The 22,927-nt window shown below is 47.2% G+C and overlaps 1 protein-coding gene across 5 annotated transcripts in view; it reads left to right on the forward strand.

The window, feature by feature from the left end:
• Positions 1 to 22,927, forward strand: part of LOC137876579 (CD166 antigen homolog) — a 29,543-nt gene that overhangs the window by 1,088 nt on the left and 5,528 nt on the right. For 2 of the 5 annotated variants that reach the window (XM_068716288.1, XM_068716305.1), the window contains exons 2-11: positions 18,308 to 18,414; positions 18,587 to 18,803; positions 18,918 to 18,982; positions 19,377 to 19,464; positions 19,657 to 19,830; positions 21,052 to 21,176; positions 21,294 to 21,426; positions 21,549 to 21,661; positions 21,757 to 21,883; positions 22,264 to 22,403. In XM_068716288.1, the coding sequence (XP_068572389.1) occupies positions 18,308 to 18,414; positions 18,587 to 18,803; positions 18,918 to 18,982; positions 19,377 to 19,464; positions 19,657 to 19,830; positions 21,052 to 21,176; positions 21,294 to 21,426; positions 21,549 to 21,661; positions 21,757 to 21,883; positions 22,264 to 22,403 (1,289 nt within the window). Of the gene's footprint in view, positions 1 to 13,927; positions 13,948 to 18,307; positions 18,415 to 18,586; positions 18,804 to 18,917; positions 18,983 to 19,376; positions 19,465 to 19,656; positions 19,831 to 21,051; positions 21,177 to 21,293; positions 21,427 to 21,548; positions 21,662 to 21,756; positions 21,884 to 22,263; positions 22,404 to 22,927 lie in introns of those variants that run through there. The other 3 variants (XM_068716296.1, XM_068716313.1, XM_068716322.1) reach the window with 2 other exon arrangements.

Raw genomic sequence — 22,927 nt, forward strand, 5'->3', positions numbered from 1 at the left:
GAGATTTCCCAAATGTCTCGCTCCAGAACGTGATCAAATTGTGTAATCAAGTTTAACTATCTGAGTAATTGAGGATAAACAGGAGGCGGTATGAAAATCTGCAGCATTGAAAGATTTGATGATCGGCGCAAAAGATCTTAAACTAACAAAGGGAGCAGAGCAACTATTAATCCATCGCTCCTCACTCTTTCTAGAACTAGAATGCTTCAAATGGCCCCGGATGTAACATCCACCCACAACTCCATCAGGTCCAATCACCTGATGGACGCTTAACCCAAATGTGGTAGCTCGTAATGTCTCTTTAAAAAGCCCCGTGAGGACTCTCAGTCCTGTGTGTGGAACCAACGCGTGAAGAGGAGGATTTGTATTTTCAAGTTCGTGTACTTGTGTTTCTGATTGAAAAGTACCGTAGTATCGAGCAGGAAAGTGAGACGTATGCCATTACTCACCCAAGAATACCAACGCGGGAGAGATGGAGTGAAAGACGCAGGTGTCCAGTAAGGATGGTTCTGTACATGTGCTTTATTTCTTCCTCGAGGCCTCGACCGGAATATGAAATCGCGCGAAAATCTTGAGCACATGGGCTGTTGATGGGGGGGGGGGCTCCTCAAAGAAGAGAGGGCCGTTCAAACAGGCCAGGTTGTACTGTAAATTAAAGCAGCATTAGGGTGGGGGGGGTGGAGTGGGGTGGGGGGCCCCCCAGTGTCAGGATTCCTACCAGCGCCCCTGGCAGCAGCGCTTTACAGCCGGGACAATTAACGACAGCTTCAGCTTTAAATCACTGATGAGTAAAAAAACAATGAAGAGGACGCCGAAGGTTTGACTGAAAGTAACCTGAAGTTGTGATGAAGTGAAAACACGGCCGTGACATAATCTACATGAGAGCAGGTTTTTCTTTTTTTAGCTCGCGAGCGTCGGCCGTTAAAAGAATCTGCGGATGCCACAAATTTACAGGAAATTAGGCCGAAGCATCGACTCGTCTCTGGAGAAATGATGCTCATGGCGTATGGATGTGGACCACGTGGTGCAGGGCTGCTCAGACACTGTAGGCCGGGAATTAAAGAAGACCAACACGCGGTCCTAGAGAGTACGACTGGACAAAAGTGTCATTCTGAGGAAACACGGTTGAATACTAGTGACTTCTGTAGGTCACCGCACAGCGGGTCGTCCCACCAGGACACCGAACAGGTGGAGGAGCTGGGGGAGGTTTTTAGGGCCGACTGTGTCATCACGATTCTTGTGTGTGTGTGTGTGTGTGTGTGTGTGTGTGTGTGTGTGCGCGTGCAGTTGTTGAACAACCAGTTTGTTCCCGTCGCTCACATTGCGCTGCATTGCAGCCTCGCTGTTCACTCCATTGTAACTTTCAGAGGCTGTCGTTTTTTTACGGCTCTAAAAATTGTTGCGTGGACTTTTTTTTTTATTTATTATTATTATTTTTTTTAGATTTGCTCCAAAAAGTCTCGTCGCTGAATCCACCTTCACCTTTTCGATTAGATGCAGCGAGGCGGCGGCGGAGACGTGTGAGCTACCGCGGGAACATGCTGAGTTTCCTCCGTGTCAGACGGAGCAGTTGGCTCGGTGCCGGACTCGCCGAGCGACGGGGAGACGTACGAGCGCCTTTGCCTTGAGAAAATGAAAGGACTTTGTGTGGCAAAAGCAATCACTCGGAGGCAATGACTCAATGGGAAAAGGGGCCTTTTGTTCGCCCGTGACAGTTTTACGCACACAATTATCTGTAAAACAGCAGCAAGTGAATCTTAATTACACTTTGGTGACTGGTTCGCCCCACTTCCAGGAGCCCGAGTGTGAGGTATATATTTAATTTTTATAATCTCGGCTAAAATTGCCCCATTCAAGCTGTCAAAATTTTTTTTCGCTGTAATTTGCCACGCTGGGTTAAGAAAGGCCGGTTGAACTGGGCCCCTTTGTGTTTTCATACGTGCCGTTTCACACTTTACGCAATTAAAGTGAGGCGTGATTATTGTAAAGTGAGTGAAAAGCGTCCGTTTTACCAAACTAACAATCTTTGGGGTTTTTTTTTTTGTTTTTTTTTTAACGCTTCGCCCATTTTCTCACTTCCCTCATTGTGCACACGGGTTTCTCGCTCTGCCGTGCAAAATAATGGTTATTTGTTATTCAAGGGGAGGGACCGGAGTTCTATTGTTTCAGCTATAAAGACAGGCTTAACAACAGGAGAGGGATGACTGTGCTATGCAGCAGCGCTCCGCTCTTTATGCAGGAACACCCCCATTGAAATGCATGAAGGTATCCTTGGTTTTGGTGAAAGCCCAAACAGCACTCTGAGATCGGGCGGCCCTTGTCTCGGGGACAAAAAGTGAGGTTGTTCCTCTCTTTTGTCATTGACGCAGCCCCCCCCCCCCCTTTCCTGTGGACTCCCGCCGACTGTATTGTGATGCCGGCTCTTCTTTTTTTTTGAACAAATGAGTGTATGATAGTGACTTCTTGCTCCTCTCTTTGTCATTAATATGGAACAGCACACACCCCTCCTCGGAGTAGCTGCTGCCGCTCCCTGCACTTCACATGTGCAACCTGACTGGGCGGGGGGGGGGGGGGGGGGGGGGGAGTTCCTCCTCCTCCATATGAAAAGCCCCGGGGCCACACCCATCTCTAGCAGGGCCCCGGATCTTTGTTCAAATCCTCCATTAGAGCCATCGCTCTGTTTGTAATGGATTCTTCTCCATTAACTGTGATGTTAATCCTTCGACCTCAGAGGATGTTTAAAGAATACCGTGGAGAGGGGTGGGTGCTGATGTTGCTTTTGTTTTTTTGTAAATTGCATTTAATAATAAACTTCTTTTTTTCTCATTAAAATGTGTCTTCTAGATGAGACAAAGACCTCTGACAGCAGAGCGTCAGCAGCGGTCTTCGTCTTGAGCATCGTGGAAGTCAGGCGGGTTGACACAGAAAGGTGAAACATCCACTGGGAGCCTGGGGCCGGCTCGTAAAAATGACGTGGAGTTTTGTCTTCTGAATCGTCCTCTGTTGGGCCAAACGCTCGTCCGCGACACTGAGAATCCGCTCTATTCATTCAGACGCTGTTTAGCAGCGCTTCATTCATGAAACGCTGAGCGAGTCCCCGTTACGCTGCCGCCTTCGGGACTCAACAGAACCGCCTTGTGTCTCCGCTTGACCCTCGGTATTCACATTCTCGCCATTTTAAAAGCCCTTTCCTTTGTGTTGTGTGTTGATGTCCACCATTCCTCGCCCGGAGCTATCTTTGAGTACATGCTGTTTTTCGGCTGAACTTGCCGGAGACAGGAGTTCTCTTTCAGGGAGACTCCGCCTTTTACCGCGGATGGCAAGAGCATATCTCCGATTGGAATTAAAAGCCTGCTGCCATTCTGTGACAAAGATAGAAGATGAAGTGGTTGACTCGTCTTCTCCGGGTCATCCATATAGCGATACACTTGGGACTACCCTTGACCCTTTTATGGAGGTCTACAATGGGCTCATGGGAAGGGGAGGGAAGCCCACGCCTTCTCTTCTCTATTTATTAGATTCCCAATTGATGTGATGCTGATTTTTTTTATACATTTTATTGTCACAATAACTATCGAGCTACCGGCTACAATACTCTGACTGCCCAGTTTACCTTTTCTATTTAAACTTTATTTAATTTATACCAGATCTACAGTTCCCGCTGCGTTGCACTGCCGTGTTTCTACAGTAGCCTAGGAAGAACAAACCAAACCCCGGCTCTAGGTAGGGCCATTTTGCATTTTTTTTTTTTTTTTTTGCATCCGTCAACATAGTTCTCCAACACACAGGAAACGCTTCAGTTGATGTGCAAACTGCAGCCTTTCAAATCCTACGCACTGGCCCTTTAAGAGACACACATTATATCTACCTACAATGAATGCACAGGTCATGGAGCCACAAATAATGGGTAGGCCATTTAAATAATCAGCCCAAATTAGCACATAACCAGTTGAAGTACTAACCTAAAAGTAGTAGACAAGCAGCAGTATTGTAGTATTCTTTGGATGTTGCGATCCACTGTTTACTCTGTACGTTCATTACAATGTGGGTCATTATTGGACCCCCGTCTGGGAGCGTCGCTCCGCTCTAAACTGTACGTGAATCAGTGATCCCCTCCACTCCCCTTTCAACGAAAAACACCGTCTCACATTCCAGACCGTGGAAAGCTAGACCTCCACTCTGTGCCCCGGGGGCCGCTTTCCTTGTGCGCAACTTCTGGAGAAGTGAGAAGAAAGGTACGGTCCTCGCGTCAGAACATTCTTGTTAGCAACAACACGCAGGAGAACGAGCAGCATTTTGTCCTCGGATTCAACGTCGGCGTTAGTCAGACGACTTGTGTTGGATGTTTTCTGATAAGACGCTCTTTCTTCGCTCTTCAGTATTCCATCTGTTCCTCTGCCAGACCTTACAAGCAAGGTGAAGAGATGCTTGTCTGTTAATTAGATGCATTACTTCATTTTCTAATGGGGCGTCTTAAGAGGTCAAGTGGCCCCGTGTTCCTGGGGAGAATCTCCATGCGCTACACGTCCCACTGGTGCATTTTAGACACGGGATTTTCTACTGACTTATGCTCTCAGCACGACTCTTATATCACTGGTACGGTGGTCGCAAAAAAAAAAAAAAAAAAGCAGCAGCGTTTAACAGTATACTCACAGAGCAGCCTGTCTGCCGAGGCTCTTACCATATAAAGTTGCTTTATTACAGCGCCTGTCTCGTCTAGAGTGAGGACATTGTTAAATGAACTTTGCAGGGTTTAATTTTGAGCAATGAAGATGACATAACCCATTATACTGCCATTCATCCCCCCCACTCCCACACACACACACACACACACACACACACACACACACACACACACACATACAAGTAGTGGATGCAGGAAGAGATGACACATCATTTCCTCATGTAATGATAGTGATTTCATTTCATTTCGTGCAGCAGAGAACACTGAAAAGACACTTTTGTTTTTGTGCGTTTCGGTGCTTTTGTCGGTGCAGGATTACCACCACAACACGCTCCTCTACAGGCAGAGTCAACGCCAGCGGACACACCGGACCGAGAGGACACACAGCCGCCCAGTAATGTCTCCCACTGGGGTTCTCATAATCGTCACCTTTCCTGCTCAGGCTGCCGTTTCCTGCGATACCATGCTTGAATGAACATATTTCTTATTGTCCCCTCCATCCCCCGGTAATGTCTCGTGTTCATTGCATTTCCATATCTCAGGTCATTACATCTGCGAATGTGCTTGTTGTTAATATGAACTGAACACGTAAGAGAAGGCGGCGACGGAGTTTGTTTTTTAGATGTGATGTTCTTCTCTCCTCTTGCTCGGTTTTCACCTCTCTGTGCACCCGTCTGCTGAGACGTAACACTGAGACTAACACTGTGAGATCGATGTCGTCACGCTGGTGTTCAGCAGGCGTGTCCGTCATCGTCGCGGCCGAAAACCGTTTAGCATGCTAACGTTTGCTGAGACGCTAGAAACTGGACGAGCATGACGAGAAAGCCGTTATTTTTGAAGTCAAATTTTAAAAAGTGTGACCTGAAGAAGCTAAAGGTGAGAGGTCCCCAAAGAAATTAAAAAAATCCATCCCGAGGAGACCATGAATGTCTCCAGTGAAAGGGATGAGTTCATCGAGTATCAAAAGATCTACCGATTCATCTTCTGTTGATCTATTAATCGAGCAATCGACTCCACGGCTCTAGTCTGCACCAACCGTCCGACGGTGGTGGAGATGTTCAGGCTGGAACAAAGCGGTCGCCCCCAAACCACCGACATTTGCCGTCTGCGGCGCCGCGCCGCTAGCGTGGCTAGAAATACATTTGCGCTTCGCTCTCTTCTTTGTTTTAACACCAAACGTCCGTATTTCCCAGCGGTGCTGGTATTCACAGCCTGTGCCTTCAGAGCAGCCGTGGCCCCGGGCTCCTGCACTTTTGTCTGACTCCACGCGGTCGAAGCAGCTCGTCGCTCCGGGGGGGAACTTCTCCCGTGGAGATGTCTTACCGAGCTCACGAGGCCGTGTTGTAGATATTTTGCAGACATCTGTCAGAGGTGCTCATTGACAGATTTTGCGTGAAGCGCGGCGTTTGTGTGCGCTGCTCACTATCGGTCAGATCTGCAGATCTTCTTGTTCTTTTGTTCTGGAGACATCCTACGCCGGGGTGGATGGTTAAAAGCACTTACCCTGATTTATGGCTTCTTCCATCATGTCATAATGGAAGAAGGAAAATGCAATAGCCGCTACTAACGAAATTATCATGCCTTAAATGACCCCCATCCACCCACCCACCCCCACCCAAGACGACGGTGACATATGTGGAATGACATAAACCGGGAGGGGTTATCTCATTTTACACAAACAAAAGACTGACGTTTCTGTCTGCCGTGTGTCTTTAGAGACAGTAGGACGTCACTGACAGTGACCTTTCTTTGAAAGGTAAATTGTCTTTCGGACACAAGTTCATTTATTTCACATAAACAAATTCATCTTGCATTAAAAAAAAACAACAAAAAAACCCCAGCGTGGCGCCAGTAGAGTTTACGGCGGTAAAGCCTTTCAGCCGAATAGCGTTAGCGGTTATCCCGCCGCGTACGTCTGAACGTCCTGAAGTCACAGAACGCCGCTGATCTGCAACCTCTCACGGTGCTCCCATCAAAGCAGACGCTGGGTTCATGGGTATTAAATGTGAAGCCACACAAGATTTCATGTGCGAGCAGGTACATAATCCTTTGTGTGTGTTATCTGCATTCCATTCCCCCCCCCCCCCCCCCCCGCTCTGTTTAGCCAGCGGAGGCTTTAGGAACCCCCCCACCCCCCCCCCCGGAGCCAGAAAGCTAAAAGCGGGACACAATTTGAAGCCGTCACGCCCTCTTAATGCCAACCAGGCTGTGTTTGGCTCACTTCGAATGGGGAGCATCGCCCGCTCTGTTTCACAGTGAAGGGTTAGAAGGTCAGGCCCGTCGTCACGAGTGCACGGCGGCAAACAAACGCGGCTCCTCGCTCAACTCGTGCCAAAGCACCGGGCTCGCCGCGGCAATTACCGGTGACGAAAGCCACGCCGGCCATCTGCCCAACAAATGGAAGCATCTACCTGTTAATATGGTCTGTTGTTCACAGCGTCACGCGGCATGCATTATTGATGCGGCAAAGGAGGCGCTGTGCATTACGCTGAGACAATACTACAACTATCGCGTGTGTGTTTTTCCACTAATCATCCGTTTTGTGTCCGGGGGGAGGGGGGGGGGGGGCAGTGGTGCACTTTAAGATCGATGAGTCGATGCTTCCTTGTTTCCCCCGCGCCGTGTGGACGAGGCGGCCTCTTACCTTCGACGAGGGGCTTTTGTTGTGGCAGCGGGTTTGATTGGTATCCTCAGGCACCTGCAGACTGTAATATGTTCCTACAGATAGCATAATAGTAAACACAAGTGCTCCCACAGGCCCAATGCGCCGCAGATGTTCAAAGGGTTTCCTATTTATGGTTGGGGCGCAGAGGACGGGGCGGGGCCACGCTTCCAGGAAAGAGAGACGGACATGCAAGTACTTGAACAAAGAGCTTATTACAACCGGGGCAAATAGTGGGGCGTGTATCGCTGCTGGCTGGGGTGATTTCTAGAAAATAAAAGAACATAATCCAATTGTACAGAATGCTCTGGCAGTGTGAGGACGCTTTTGTGCTTTCAGTGGATGTTTCAACCCTCCAGTGGTGCTTTGTCTGCTCGCATACAGAGTGTGTGGAGCGTGAGGGCGTGGCTCGGGTCTCTCGGCTGCAGCTAGCTATCGTCGCCGTTACGGATTCAGCTGTCATTGCTGTCAGGAGACGCGGTGGAAGTGCCAGAGCCCAAAGTGACGTGTGCAAACCCGGCCAGCAGTCCAGAAGCCTGAAGATATTTAGTTTGATGTGAAACAGAGAAGAGTAGAAAAGGTTTGATATTTCTACGACTAAACTACGACCAAACAGTCAATCGAATGCAGAGATAAGTGTTTTATGAATCAGTGCTTCATCAGGCCTCATTAGTCTGCAGTGTTGAGCAAGAGGGTTAGTAATGAGCCAGGACCCTAACAAGTGATCAATTTAACACAACAGCAGCTGTTGATTGAACTAATTCATCTTTAGGTGTAAGAATGTAATTCACTTCCTTAAATTGCTCGGTTTGTCTGACAAAGAGACAAAAAAAAATAAATATCAATTCACAGTTATACAAAGGAGAGAAATCGTTCAACTTTAAAAGTTGGATTCAGCGTTTTTTGTTTGAAGTTTTTGCTTGACATACATGAACATATCAACGTTTTTGGACTATTTTCGGTCGATGCATTCATTCTGTAATGCATTGATCGCTACAGTACCGGACCCTTTAGGCTCCAAATACGACCGATTACAAGCGATGTCCGATCTACAGTCGGACTTCCAGGAAGCCGGCGCTGGATCCGGTCGGCCCGGTTGCTTCGGGCGAAGCGAGGCCCGCGGGTTTGACGGAGCGTATGCATGAAGCCGAAAGCTTCCCCGTCTGAAGCGATGCCTCTTGAAGAGACATCGCCGAAACGACGAGCGCTTTGATGTCAAGAAGGTTGTTTTGAATGTGTCGGGAATATTTTAAAGAGCTCCTATTAACGCGTGTAGCTGCTGCACACACAAAAAAAACAACACCACCAACCCTGAAAAGGTTATAACAACTTGAAGATCCACTTCATGCGACTTTGGATTTATGAGTATCGGTTCAAAGTCGTCAGTAATTCAAAGGCCACTTTATTCATTAGTGAGACGCGTTTCTCACTTTCAGAGGCTCCGTCTGGAGCATCGCACAGCTCTGTGACCCGTTCAGTTATCAGGCCGCACGCATCCATTTCATTATCAGAGGCATTTATTAAGCCCTAATTGGCTCGATTATACATCCCAGTGATTGCTGCAGGAAACGCCTATGTGATTGTAATTACATAGGCTGAAAATAGAGTTTTCAGAGAGCAAGTCCTTCCCTCTCCCTGCATTGATCTGTGCCTCAAACTACAAAGTCTTAACATTCGGGAACCATCGACCCGTGTGAGCAGATACCGGTTTTAACCCTAAACTCGGACGCGTGCGCCTAAAATCCCACACTGCTAATCCGAGCTGCAGCCGATGGAACATGTGACTTTCTTGTAAAGTGTGCTGGAGTTGTTGCGTGCGGATGCGAGCTCATCATTAGGCACCAGGACAAATTCAATAACGCTGCAGCATAATATAGTTTGAAGCCTCTTTGGCATATGAGAAAGTCATCGCATTGACATGACTCAGCAGTAATTAAGAACCAACGAGTGCTTTCTAATCACGGTCCCGGGTTTGATGCAGGGCGAAGGCAGCGTTTGATATAAACTCATGAGCAAAATGTGACAGGCGTCCTGTCTTTGGTGCTTTTAGGTATAAACGTGAGGAGAGCGTTGGACCTCAGTTGAGAATTACACAGCTTTGTTTGTATATTAACACAAAGGACGCAGTATGTACTTGATTGTGCTTCATCCTTGCAGAAACACGGCCATCGTGGCTCGGTCCAGACCCGGGAGTCCATTAGCTTCCCCCTGTAGTCTCCGGTACTGACGGGGAATTTGTAAAAAAAAATCAATCTTGTTCATCCGCAGCCTAGAGAGCCTTTTGGTTGGGTTAATGTCCGCTCTTCCTGAAACAGGAAAGTGAACTAATTGCCCAAATGTTAGGCCGGGTTAATGGATAAGTAGTGAGCGGCGCGGCTGCGCTTTGTTAATGGCCTAACGTTGCCTTTAATGGCACGTCGTTAATGGGAGTTGTTTGGCGGCCGCTCGGAGTCAGGACCGTGAGCTCTCCTGTGATCCGGCCCCCGAGTCTCTACCCACAGGCACCTCACCCCCCCCTCCCCGGTCCCCTGGCCCCTTCAAATACATAATTCACGATTATAATGGACGTGATTTCTGAGTGCACTTTAGCGGCCGATCACTCCGGCAGCGGGCTGCTGTCTTAAGAGCGGTGCCCCACACTTGTGCAGCTCGCACGCTGTACGCAATTTATGACATTTTTTAAGAGGTTTTTCTTCTTCTTCTTCTCGCGCGGTCGAGTGTAAAGAGGAGAACATTTGAAAGACTAACGATCGTGCCACAAGATCAATTTCTAGGAAACCTTACGGCGAGTCATTTACAGTGATAATCACCCTTCTTGTAATGTGCTTTTATCTTTGCCATCTGTCTCGCTCACTGAAAAAAAATGACTCCGTGATAACGCCGGTACTGTGCAGAGGCCAGGTCCACGCTGTGTATATACATGTGTATAACTGTGTGTACACGCTGTGTATATACATGTGTATAACTGTGTGTACACGCTGTGTATATACATGTGTATAACTGTGTGTACACGCTGTGTATATACATGTGTATAACTGTGTGTACACGCTGTGTATATACATGTGTATAACTGTGTGTACACAGGCTCTTAAGCCTTGTGGTAACATGTACTTATGCTCCCATTACTCCCAGCACCAACAGAGTCGTTCCCTCTAGATGTTCCCTCTACATGTTCCCTCTAGATGTTCCCTCTAGATGTTCCCTCTAGATGTTCCCTCTAGATGTTCCCTCTAGATGTTCCCTCTAGATGTTAGCTCTCTGCTGAAGTTCTGCAGAACAATTTAAGCCGAATCAAAGCGGCATTGTCCGCTTTGATCGTGTGAGTGAGACCGTTATTTAAAGGAACTTGCACATCATTTATTAAATACTCTTGACAATGGTTCCCTTTTTTTTTTTTTTTTTTAAAGAATCTCATATTAAACCCACTTTGCTAATCAAAGGGAAAAATGCAAGAGGTTCTGATTTGTCCCTGTGTTCTGTAAGTCTGTGTGTTGTGTCTCTTATCCAGCTCCAAGGCTTAAATGCCTGTTAGTCAGTCAGAGTAGGGACCCGGGTTTGTCAGCCTGAGGTCAAACACAGACGCGTCATCATGTCGACACATTTATCCACTGAAGATCCACTTCTCTAATAAATCGACTTTTCGATACCAGTCCCTCAGAATCGCATTCTTCCCCCGTTCCGTAAACCAACGCAGACAGTAGAGCGGTAAGTTACTCTGAGTGTTCCTTAATGGACCAGAATGCAATCTGGTCACAACAAAGACGTCCTGTGTTCTGAGGACCCGCTGCTCCCGTTGGGCTTATTATTATTCCGGCGCTATTGTTGTCTCCACCTGCACACGAACAAGCCCACAGCTGATGCAAAGAGTTTCCACCTGTTGTCTGGGGATTTGTCAGCAGGCATTCTGGGAATTGTAGGAAATGGAAGAGCTGGAAGCGAGCGAGATATGGTGCACCGTGCGCTGGAGTCTCTCGCTTGAATTACCTCCTGCTATGCAACCCTGCGAAAGATTTAACAGTCAACAACTCGGCTTATCTGCCGCCGTCATCACATTGTGCTTCAAACACCGCTGAATTGGGATTGGTGCACGGAGGTGTGTGACATCTCGTTCTCCAGCTAAGCCTCACCCACTTTACACCAGCGAAGAAATGGAAAAAATATTGTGAAATATCCAATATATATATATATAATATATAGCTGGATTAACTCTGGCAGAAAATATTGTTTTCATGTAAGACCCTATCAGTCACAGAGAGAAGCTGATTAAAAAACATGTTTTCAGGCTCTTTTAAAAGCTGCATCGAACATCAAGGATTTATGATATGAAAGATTTATCTGTAACGTGGCGTTTCTTTAGGGAAGCAGCCATCGATTACACAAGTGGCTTGAAACGCCTCAAGGCAATATAAATCTTTTCCTCCTCCTTGAGCCCTTCTCTCCTTGTCTCCTTCAATCCCCGGCGAGAGGCGGAAGCAGCATCCCGATCCCTCAGCGGCAGGTCTGCACAAAGGTCCTGAAGGCCCTTTCTCGAGACTCCAGTCTGAAAGCAGAGAAAATGAAGCCGGAGCAACAATGGGACCCCGACAGGTGGGACCGCAGGCGGTGCATCGGCCCCGTTCCCGCCTGCTGCCGCCTGCAGGCGTCCGTTGACCACACGTGAAGCGGCAAATGAGAGGTGTTGTCTTTTAGCCCGGGGGGGGGGGGAAGCTCTCCGCTTGTCTCTCCAGACCCTGGAAACCACATCTTATGTCCCGGGGAGGGAGAGCGTGAGGCGGGGTGAGGCTGTTCGTTGCTCAGGTGTATAGAAGTAAGAACAGAGAGCACTGAGGAGGGCTGTTTCACTGAGCATTGCTCCTCTGCGCGTTTGCATCCTGATATTTTGTGAAAACCCGCCTACGTACGCGTTGCGGTCTCTGCCTGAGTAACATGCATTAGCGGGAGCCTGCAGAGCATGAATGCTGTTGTTGGTTTGGTCTAAAAGTGTGCCGGGGTGAAGGAGGGGAAGCCATTATGCTTAATGTACTCGGACTAATCATATTGTGTGCTGTTCATCGTTCGCTGTCCTCAGCAGCACAGGGGCCTGAGGTGACACACGTGTGAAAACATGAGAGCTTTTTATCTTATTCTACTCTGCTTGTCCAAAGAAAGTCCTTCATAGAGCTGAAACGATAAGTAGATTTACTGATGAACTACTTTTTAATAGTGATTCTCTGCTCATCAACACAATATATTTGGTGCTGGACTGATGATCAGACAAAGCAAGACATTTAAAGATGTCACCTTGGATTCATTTTGGTGGTAATTATCTAGACTAATTTCACATTCCGATATTTTCTCACCGCACGGCTGTGCATCAATGCAGCGTTTTATTAATGTCAGGAAATATCACACGCGCTTCTCTTCTACGCCGTAAAACTAATAAATATCTCGCACTCATAACAGTGTTTCTTATGGAACTTCTGGATAAGAATCTGCAGGAAGTTGAGCACTTATTAAAGGAATGGTGGAGCCGGACGGCAGAGAGAGAGCCTGTGGGGTAACGTTGCACAAAATGAAAGCTTTGTCCCGAGTGTTTCCGTCCATAAAGGGAGCTTCTCTTCTGATTGATTCTCACCCTCAGAGAGGTCAGAGAGGTCAGAGAGGTGCGGGGAGACATCTTTAGGGCTGCTGTGGTCTGAAACAGATGGCGAAGCATCGCAGACGTCACAGACTCATCTCGCACAAACGCCGCTGTTGTCGACCCTCGTCAAGTTCTTCCACGAACTCACGCCTGCTGCATTTAGGCAGCTGCACCGACAAAATCAACACCAGAGCTGAAGCCATTTCCAACAATTATTCAGCAACTATTTTAATAATCATTAAATCATTCATCAAGCAAAAAAACAACAACATTTGAAGGACGCCTGACTGGGATTTTAAGACTAGACTTTTATGTTATACCTTCGCTTTGAGCTTAATGCCATCCCTAGATGAAAAGCTAAGAGGTCATTAAAGTCATGAGGGTTCATCACGTAGGAACCGTGACTGTCTGTGCAAAGTCGTCAAGATTTACTCAAAGCACAAATTCTAAGGGAACCAATTAAAAAAACCCAATTTAGTGACAGACCGACGTCGTCGCCACAGGAGCCTCGCTGCTATCATGGCTGCAGAGGAGTGCAGCCTGTCCATGAGAAGAGAGAGAGAGGCCTAATGGTTTGGGCAAAATACTACCGCCGCCCTCCTTTCACTGCGACGTACCGAGCAGAACATACAGCGCCGCGTTGTTGCGTCAACAATGGGAGTCACTCAGCTATAGGCAGCGGCTTTCGTCAGTCGAGCCGATGCCCTCAGCTTTACGCCGTGAAAACCGCTGACAGGGGCACTTACAGTAGTCCGGAAAAGCTAAATTATAGAGCGCACAGTGTTGACGCTCGGGAATAGGGGGGCCTCCGCGGTTCAGCCTGCAGCACGAAGGAGACGCCGTGTGAAAGGAATGTTGTGTGTGCTGTCAGTTATCCATCAGTGACATGATTACACCCCCCCCCCCCCCTAAAGTACAAACCCCGTTCGGCAGGCTGGTCTGGAACACTTCGTCAACATGCAGGATTCTAAAGACAGTCAGGTGCTTCTAACACGTGAACTACGGTGTGAGCGGACTGAACCGCAGCCTATAGAGCTCATACCTGCTGGTAGACGGTGGCATATTTTTTTCCCCAAAACATTCGTTCCCTTTTGACAGCAGTCCTTCTATTTTTCTTGACTGCGAATAATGATAATTTTGGGCTTATTAAATCTCTGATTTCTCCTCTTTTCAGGCACTCGTTTAATTATTTAAGAGAAGACAAGGACGAGAGGAAGAATGTCACGGAGGGTTAGCTTTTCTTTGATTTTCTCGCTCTTTAGTCAAGCGCCGCTCACTATAAGAAGCTCGCCTTTGCTCGAGTATTATTGATCTAGTTGGAGTGGTTCTGTCTGCTCCCTCACCGCTGAACCGCGTCTGAAGCGAGGCTATTTGCCATCAAGTCTTTGTGGACATGCGCCATGGGATCTCCATTCACTGCACAATCCTCATTTTCAGCTCTTAATACGTTCGGGCCTCCGCTTTCTTTTTGGATGTCGCTGCTGAACGACGTGCGCGCACACACACACACACACACACACACACCAACAAATAGGAGGGGGCAAGGTAGCAAGACAGGGATATAGAGACTAGTGTGGGGCGGCAGCTGATTTCCCTGGCGGGCTTATATCTGAGCTGTCGTCACCTGTCTCTTCTCGGGGATAGAGGCGCCTTAATCAGGAACATGAAAGTGTCTCCCGTGGTGCTGCCTCCTGTCTCCTGTCACTCGCCTGTTACTTGATTTACCCGCGCCGAAATATCAGCTATTATTTCTGTCCAGTGTAGAGAAATTCACATCAGACCTCGCTGTTTTGGGTTCAGAGGACCTAAGTGCCAATGAACTGATTTGACGAGACGCAGAAGTAGTGCACTGGAACGTGGTGTCGCTTCGCCCAGAGACCCGGAGCCTTCTTCATCTTGACTCGATTCTTCATCACTTTTAATCAGTTTATTAGAACTGTACACAACCGTGTTTCAGAAGTCGGTGTTTCGCGTGATCTGTGTCTGTGATTGGCGTTAATGGGTTTTAAAAAAGGAGATAAATTACAATTATGATGATTATTTTGCATCCATTGCTCCCTCGTCGTATCGACAACTTTTAGAAGTGTGCATAGTGTGTGTTTGTCAATGTAAAGTCACACTGTTCGCCTACTTCTGTGTGCCGAGGCTTAGCTTATCTCAGTAAGCAGCAGCAGCTTTTGTCTTCTGTAACTCGACATGTGCGATTCATTCTCATTGTGTAACGGTGTAATCCGCACCGATGAAGCCTTCTCCTTCACACCGACTCCTATGAAGTTCTCAGAGAGGCTGAGCGCAGCTTTATTTGAATATTCAAAAACCCGCCTATTTGAATTTGAAATGTAAGGAGTCTATTATACAGGAAGCGCGATAACCTCTCCAGCCCCGCGGCGCTCGCGGTGTAACCCGAATACTTGACTGCGGTTCAGCAGAACAGGTTGAGCAGGACTTTCCCGAGGAGTTTGAGGCTCAACATTACTACAGCCACTCCGACGCCAACTACTTTCGAACAGTCTGGACTTTTCCTCGAGCCATTAGAGCATTCTGGCACCGACGTGCCCAGGTGTGACGCGTAATCTACACTGACACATTATTTTTGGCACTGTAAAGTAACTCCGAATATGAAATGTGGCGGGCTATCATTGGATTTGACGCGTATGCAAAGCATGTGTCCGTGTCTCTGCACAGAGAGCTCATTAACTCGACCTCCTAATAGATTCACAAAGTCTCCATTTTCCACCGTGTGTGCAATCTCTCTCCCTCTCTTTTTACGCCTCGACCACAAAACCCACACGTGTAGCTAAAGCGCACTCAAGCGCGAGAGTCACTTTCATCAGATTTACATTAGACAGAGTGTTGCACGGCCACATCAGCATACCGCGTTTGCATCGGTAATCTGCAGGTGGATGGGACTGACGTGCGCTCTGTGAAACACAGGCACGCATTTGCAGAACGGACAAGTATATAGATGTCGTCAAATGATTAACGGGCTATTGTGGCGAATGCAGGGAATGTGTGCTCAAGTTGGGTGAATGTAAGCAAAGTGACTCATTGAGGCCGATCAACGCTTGCCTCGGTTCTAAAGAAACGTGTAATCCTTTTGAATTCACTTCCTGATGTGAGAGGAGCAGGTTGGTAGGTGTGGCAAAATTCATGGATAATAAGGGGAATCAATGCAGGAGATGGTTTTAATTGCGCCGCAGTTGACAAGTTGACGGAGCTTATTCCCGTGTTTGGTGAAGAACTCCTGGTAGAACTGTCAGCAGGTGAAATGCGGTGAGGTTTGTGTTTTTTTATTTTTTTTTTATCCCTCGCTGTCACTATTAAATGTCGCTGAGCCTTATTTAAATGCAGGAATTGTATCTATGTGGGTGACGTGCAGCACGATCGCTGTTTCATTGTGTGTTACATTGACTCGATGCTCACAGATGGAGCTTTAATAAATGTGATTATAGTCATCCCCACAGCTGTATCTAATGCACGTTGTTCTCTTCTGTGTATATTTGTGTTTCCTGGTCTCTGTATTGGTAATAATTAGTTTTTGCATCCATCAATCTAGCTCTAAATGGATTTCATAGTGAATTAGCAAACACTAAAAGTGGTGATTTAGTTCAGTTTGATGATATCCACTTTTCCTGTTTTTGAACAAAATGTACAAAGATCGTAAAACGTGGCATTCTACTTGTGAACGAGCCAGTGAGAGGTCACGCTAGTGTGGATGTTAAGGGGAAAGACATTTTTGGACTTTCCCCTTGATATCGAAGGTGTCCATTTAGGACACCTACTCGCTTTTATTGCTGAGCGTTGCATGAGAAGATTGATACCACACACGTATATGTTTAATGGATGTACTGTCAGGAGACTGCTAGCTTAGCTTAGCATAAATATTGGATACAATGAAACAACCAGCCTGACCCTGAAAAATTCAAAAAATTTTACTTTTTTTTACATGTTTTGTACAGATTAAACAAATGAGATACAACACACTTCATGAGTGAGCATTAGAGGTGCTGCCAGGTGAATGTTGTCAGGCTAGCTGTCTTTAAGCTAGGCTAAGCTATCCGGCTTCAAGTTTAACAGACACTCGAGTGACGTCGTTCTTCTCTTCTGACTCTCCCCAAAAGAGATAAGTAGATTTCCCAAATGTGGAACGGCTCCTTTAATATGAGACTAGAGGCCGCAGGGCAGACGCATTAGTGACAAAACAGGAAACAACTTACCATCCAGCAGGACATGCTCTGTAGGAAACAACATTATTAAATTGTCTGCTGTTTGTCATCCGCTTGCTGTATTGGCTTTCCTGACAGGCGTTACTGACTCCGGTTAGTTGGGCGTCAGTCTCGATGTTGTTTCAGAGCCGACGCCTCGTGAAGATGAGTGACGAGTGTCGGGAGGACGGCAGACTGTGTTTAGTTGAGGCTGAACTGTTGCGAGTTGTGACATTATAAATACCAGACGGAGTAGGAAGCAGAACGTCTGCGCTCGTCCCGACGTCACAAGCCTCAGCGGTCCCGGTTGTTAACCCCGCCCCCGACCTGGACGATGGTGACCACAATCACACAATCCCGCCCCATCTTTGACGCCGCTTCTGAGGAAACCTTTAAAACGTCTGAGCAGCTCGGAGGGAAAGCGAGACTTAAAAACTTTTAGCTGCAGCAGTTTTGTTTGTGCGTGAATATAATCACACAATTTCAGGGTTGAACGCACGCCTTGTTTTTTGCGCTTATCCTGAAAAAATGTACGAACATTAGTCGTCACCGGTTCAACAGATGGAATATGGGTTTGGCCTCTGCTTTGTTCTCTTACACTTTGCTGAGCAGCTGATGAGCTGTTTTGGATTTTAGCTGTCACATTTTTTTTTTTTTATTTGTCTCCACACGCCCACTCGTGCGTTAACTCAGCCCTGAACCCAGAGAGGTCTGAAATGTGAATCTGAATACCAAAAAAAACTGAGCAGCGCCTCATTTTCAGTCGGGCCGTGGCAGCCTCTTCTCCCCCGGAGCCCTCTGGCTCTAACCCCTCATCGCAGCCCATTGAGACTCTTCTGCACTTGGTCTCCATGGCGATGGTTTTAAAGAAATTTAGGGCAGGTTTTTCAGGGGGGGGTTTTTTTCTTTCACCATGTGGGCTGTAAAATTATCAGAACTCCATAGAACCTGCTGTTCTTAGCGTATGTAGGCGAACACTCAGTGGTATTGATGAATGGCAAATATGTACAGAAAGCATTCAGAATAATAACGGGTTTCAATTTTCCCTCGGAGAATGTCACGCTGTGTCGGAGCTGACCGGAGCGGCGGCCCTTCTGAAAATAAGTAATTGTCTCCCCTTCTTTTCTCTGTCGCAGTCAGCGGTTTGGAGACCGTTGTCGGCCTGTACGGGGAGACGTTCGAGATCCCCTGCAACATCGGAGCCATGAAAGCAGAGGACATCATGATAACTAAATGGAAATATGTAAGTCAATAGATTCACGGCGGTGACACCCACTTATCACGTCTGAGCCACGCCCAGTCTGAGTGCCGATGTTGCATTAGGCCGCCCATCTGTGGGATAAAACGCAGCGTGCTTCTTAGTGGAACAGGAAAGTCGATGCCATGTGTGACAGACCCTCTGCTCTGCTCTCTAGGACAAAGGAGCGGGACTTTCGGGGGACCTGCTGGTCAAGCAGAGAGACCAGGACGTCTCGATCAGCGCCACCGACGAATACAAGGGTCGCGTTAGCATGGGAGCAAACTCCAGCCTGCTGCTCTCTGCGGCCAAGCTCACCGACCAGCGCACCTTCACCTGCATGGTGGTGGTCGGCGCGGACATCCCAGAATACCCAGTGAACGTGGTGATCTACAGTGAGTGCAAAGCCGGCTAAAGTAACTTGGATTGCTTCAGTTTGCCGCAATGACTGACGTGCGGCCACACTAACACGCTGTTCGTTAATTAAAACGTGTTTGGATGTATTGTAGAGACGCCAGCAGGCCTGGAGATTTCTGACAAAGCGGACGAGCTGGAGATTGGCAAACTTACCAAGGTGGGTTTTTAATGATAAACAGTGCTTATATCTACATTATTTTACGCAGTAAACCATCAAGGGAAATCCCTCACTCGAGCTCAGGTAACTTGAGGCGTTGCAGAGACCGTGTTACTACGGTAATGAGTTCTTTGAAGTGATTCTCATGAATTACTAAAGAGCAGAATCTCCTCTACTGCAATTAAAACACCCAAAGGATCTGAGGGGCTTTAGCAGTGCTTAGGGCACTTCATGGTCAGGAAGACAGATGTTTGGTCTTTTAAAAAAAAAAAAAGAAGCAGATTTATTCTAAATTCCTAAAATGTTTTTGTTTCTTCAATATTTCTGTAAGTGTAGTTTTTTTTTTTTTCTGTTGCTGTTTTTCTCAAGTTGTGTTCTATTGTTTGTTCCACAGCTGGGGACATGTGTTGCAAAAGACTCCAATCCAGCTGCAAACATCACCTGGCTGAAGAACAACGCCCCTCTGGTGGCTGATGGGAAAGGTGTGTATCCTTCATTCTGTTGGGTGATTATCAATGCCAACGTATTTGTTGATGTATTTATTCTCTCTGACTGGGACAGTAAATCACCCTTCACTGATGCATTGAACTCGCTGACTGAGAGTGTGTCGGTCAGTCTTCACAGTCTTCTACTTTTCTGGAGTTTTCAAACGGAGTTGTTTGTTTTCTGTCTAGGGGTTTCCATCCAAGCCTCGGTGCTAGTGGACCCCGATACCGGCCTTTCAACTACTACTTCCTCGCTGGAGATCTCGGCCGAGAAGGAAGACGCGGACGCCGAGTTCGCCTGCAGCACTCGGCCCATTGTGGGCTCAGAGCTGGTGTCCTCTCCAGCAACCTTCACGATCACCTGTGAGTCCTCTGACCTCGCCGGACTCAGTACCGCTTCGGTCTGCAGACGAGCTGGTGTCAGACTAACTTCTGCACAAACTGAACCACTAAAATAATGCTGGTCGATGCTATTTGTGTCAGTTACGTCACCTCAGACTAGTTAACGCTATATTTAGCTCATTATTGAATTATATGCAGGTTTTCAAAAGAACAGCTCACAGACTTAAAGTAACATTTAATCTAAAGTTACATCATGTGCCAAGGTGCAGTGGGTTATTATTGTTATTTTTTTACAGCTGTGGATCCACACATTTTCCAGGATTTCTTAAAGGATCAGTTCAACGTTTTGAGAACTTATCCGCTTTCTTGCCGAGAGTTAGACGAGACGATCGATGTAAATATGAAGCCGCAGCCAGCAGCTGGTTCATTTAGCTTAGGATGAAAGACTGGAGACGGGGGGAAAAGGGGGGAAATAACTAACCTGGCAAGGTCCACAGGTAAAACAATAAATAAAACAAATGACATACGGCATATTAATGGGCTCTAGAGGCGCTGGTGGAAGGATTGTTTGCCCTTGCACAGAGCCAGGCTCCTGCGGTAGCTTCACATTTAACAGAGTGGCATCGATCCTCTCATCAAACTTTCTGCGAGGAAGCGAATGAGCTTCGCTATGTCCATGTAAATTATGAAAACGACAACAATTGTAAATCGGTTTGGGTGTTTTTTTTTTGGTCGAGATCCAGACGCAGACGAGAACTTTATAAATATTTCCTATTTTTAAAAACAGAAAAACAAACAGTGGTGGAGACTTACAGCAGCCGGTTTCTGTCTAGGAAAACAGCACTGCAGCAGAAAATCACTCACAGCCACTTCACACCAGGTTGATCTGTTTACCAAATTTCTTGGTTGTAGTATCCATGCATTCATCCCGAACGCAGCATTAAATATTGAAGTCATGTGCTCATCTGTGCCAGAACACGTTCTGATAAGGCATGTGAAGAGTTTGTATCAGATGGAGCAGAAGCGTTGACTGGTTGCTCTACAGTTCAACCGTCTCTTCAGCTGCATCTTTACGTCGGTCGTAACAAACACCGAGCGCTCTCTGCAGCGCGCTGACACTGCCGATGTCTGCGCTCCCAGCGGTCGACTGTTGAGGGCTTTACTCAATACGCCCTCCACCCTCCGCCCTCCGCCCTCGCATACGTCCCCTCTCTGACTCTCCGTCTCCTCCCTTCTGCTCAGACTCCACAGAGAACATCGTCCTTCAGGTGACCGCTCAGGAGCCTCTTGTGGAAGGAGGCAACGTGACCCTGAAGTGTCTGGCGGACGGTAACCCGGCTCCTACCGCCTTTAACTTCCACCTCAAGGTACACTATGTCGTCAGTGTGTCACCGGGACGCTCGTTGCATGCTTTGTGTTGTTTTTCTTCAGTGAGTGATTGAAAACTAAACGCCCTCCGTTGTCTGATTGCACGTCTTTTGAAGGGAGAGTTGGTGAAAGTGGAAAACGCAGATACGTACACCATCACGAACGTGTCCCGTGACTCCACCGGTGAATACAAATGCTCTCTTGTTGACGACCCAACAATGGAAGCGTCTAAGGACATCACCGTCAGCTGTAAGAGGCCGCAACGCGTTGTATTTATTTTAATATTACTATACTGTACTTCACAACAGGAATGCTTCGACCCTTGTCGTGCCTCTGAACAATCTCCTGACCGTCCTCTCCTCTCTCGTTAGACCTAGACATCAATCTGAGCCCCTCTGGAAGCATCGTCAAGAAGGCCGGTCAGGCTTTGGATCTGACCCTCCAGATTAACGCCTCTGGAGACTCCAAGGTCTCCTGGACAAAGGTAGAAGCAATAAATATAAAAACAAAGTCTGGATCAGTGAAGAAACATTGCTGGTTGTTGTTGACCGTGCCGGTTATCCATTTCATTTCATTCAGGACAATGTTAAACTGGACAAAGAGCCCGAGTTCACCAAGCTGACTTTCGCTGACTCTGGCCGCTATGAGTGTGAGGTGACGATGGGGCTCCTCAGCCAAAAAGATTTCCTCGAGCTGGTTGTCGAAGGTAAGCGCTTAAAGGACATATTTTTTGGGGGGATATATTAGTATTTGCTTAGTTGCTGTACGAGCTACAACCAGCGGGAGGTCAGATCAGTTTAGCTTAGATACAGGAAACAAAGTCAAAAATGTGTAATCAGTGAGCTGTAGAGCTGCTAGTAGACACCTTTTGTTTAGTTTCAAGGTTTCCAGTCTTTATGCTAAGCTAAGCTAACTGTCTGCTGGCTGTTGCCACATACTTTCCTGGTGTCAAAAAAAACACTTCTTCTCGTTCTTGCAGACGAGAAGAAGTGTTTTTTTTTTCCTCCGAAATGTCAAACTATTCTTTTCAGACTTTCTTCCAATGCAACCGTTCACTTGAACTCACTCGATCATGTGTATCTGAAGAGCTACGTCCCGTTACAGGTGTTCCAGTTATCAGACGGCTGTCCAAAAAACGCGGTGAAGACGGCTCACATAAGGTCCTGATCTGCGAGGTTGAAGGTTCTCCAAAGCCAGCGGTTTCCTGGAGCATCAACGGCACCTCGGTACGCAAGATTCTGTGAGATTCAGGATGCAGTTACACAAAGGGCCCTCTAGAGGGACAGACACGGTCAAAATTAGGTTTGTTGTGAGGCAGGATGTGAAGCGTCTGAGGCACTCGCTGGTACTCAAGGAACATCGTTTTATGATGTCTCTGCCAGAGTGATGACTCAGAGGTTTAGTGGAGGATGCAACTCACAAAGTGGTTGAAACAAAAAGTGAACTGACAGCCTGTAGCACGAAGCAAACTGTACTCACAAAGTGTACACACAAAGTGTACACACAAACTGTACACACAAACTGTACACACAAAGTGTACACACAAACTGTACACACAAAGTGTACACACAAACTGTACACACAAAGTGTACACACAAAGTGTACACACAAACTGTACACACAAACTGTACACACAAAGTGTACACACAAACTGTACACACAAAGTGTACACACAAACTGTACACACAAACTGTACACACAAAGTGTACACACAAACTGTACACACAAAGTGTACACACGTGGTATTTTG

The sequence above is a fragment of the Cebidichthys violaceus genome, unplaced genomic scaffold (assembly GCF_023349555.1).
Source record: "Cebidichthys violaceus isolate CVI_PGR_0920_01 unplaced genomic scaffold, fCebVio1.0.p SCAF_1, whole genome shotgun sequence".
NCBI classification, from domain to species: domain Eukaryota; kingdom Metazoa; phylum Chordata; class Actinopteri; order Perciformes; family Stichaeidae; genus Cebidichthys; species Cebidichthys violaceus.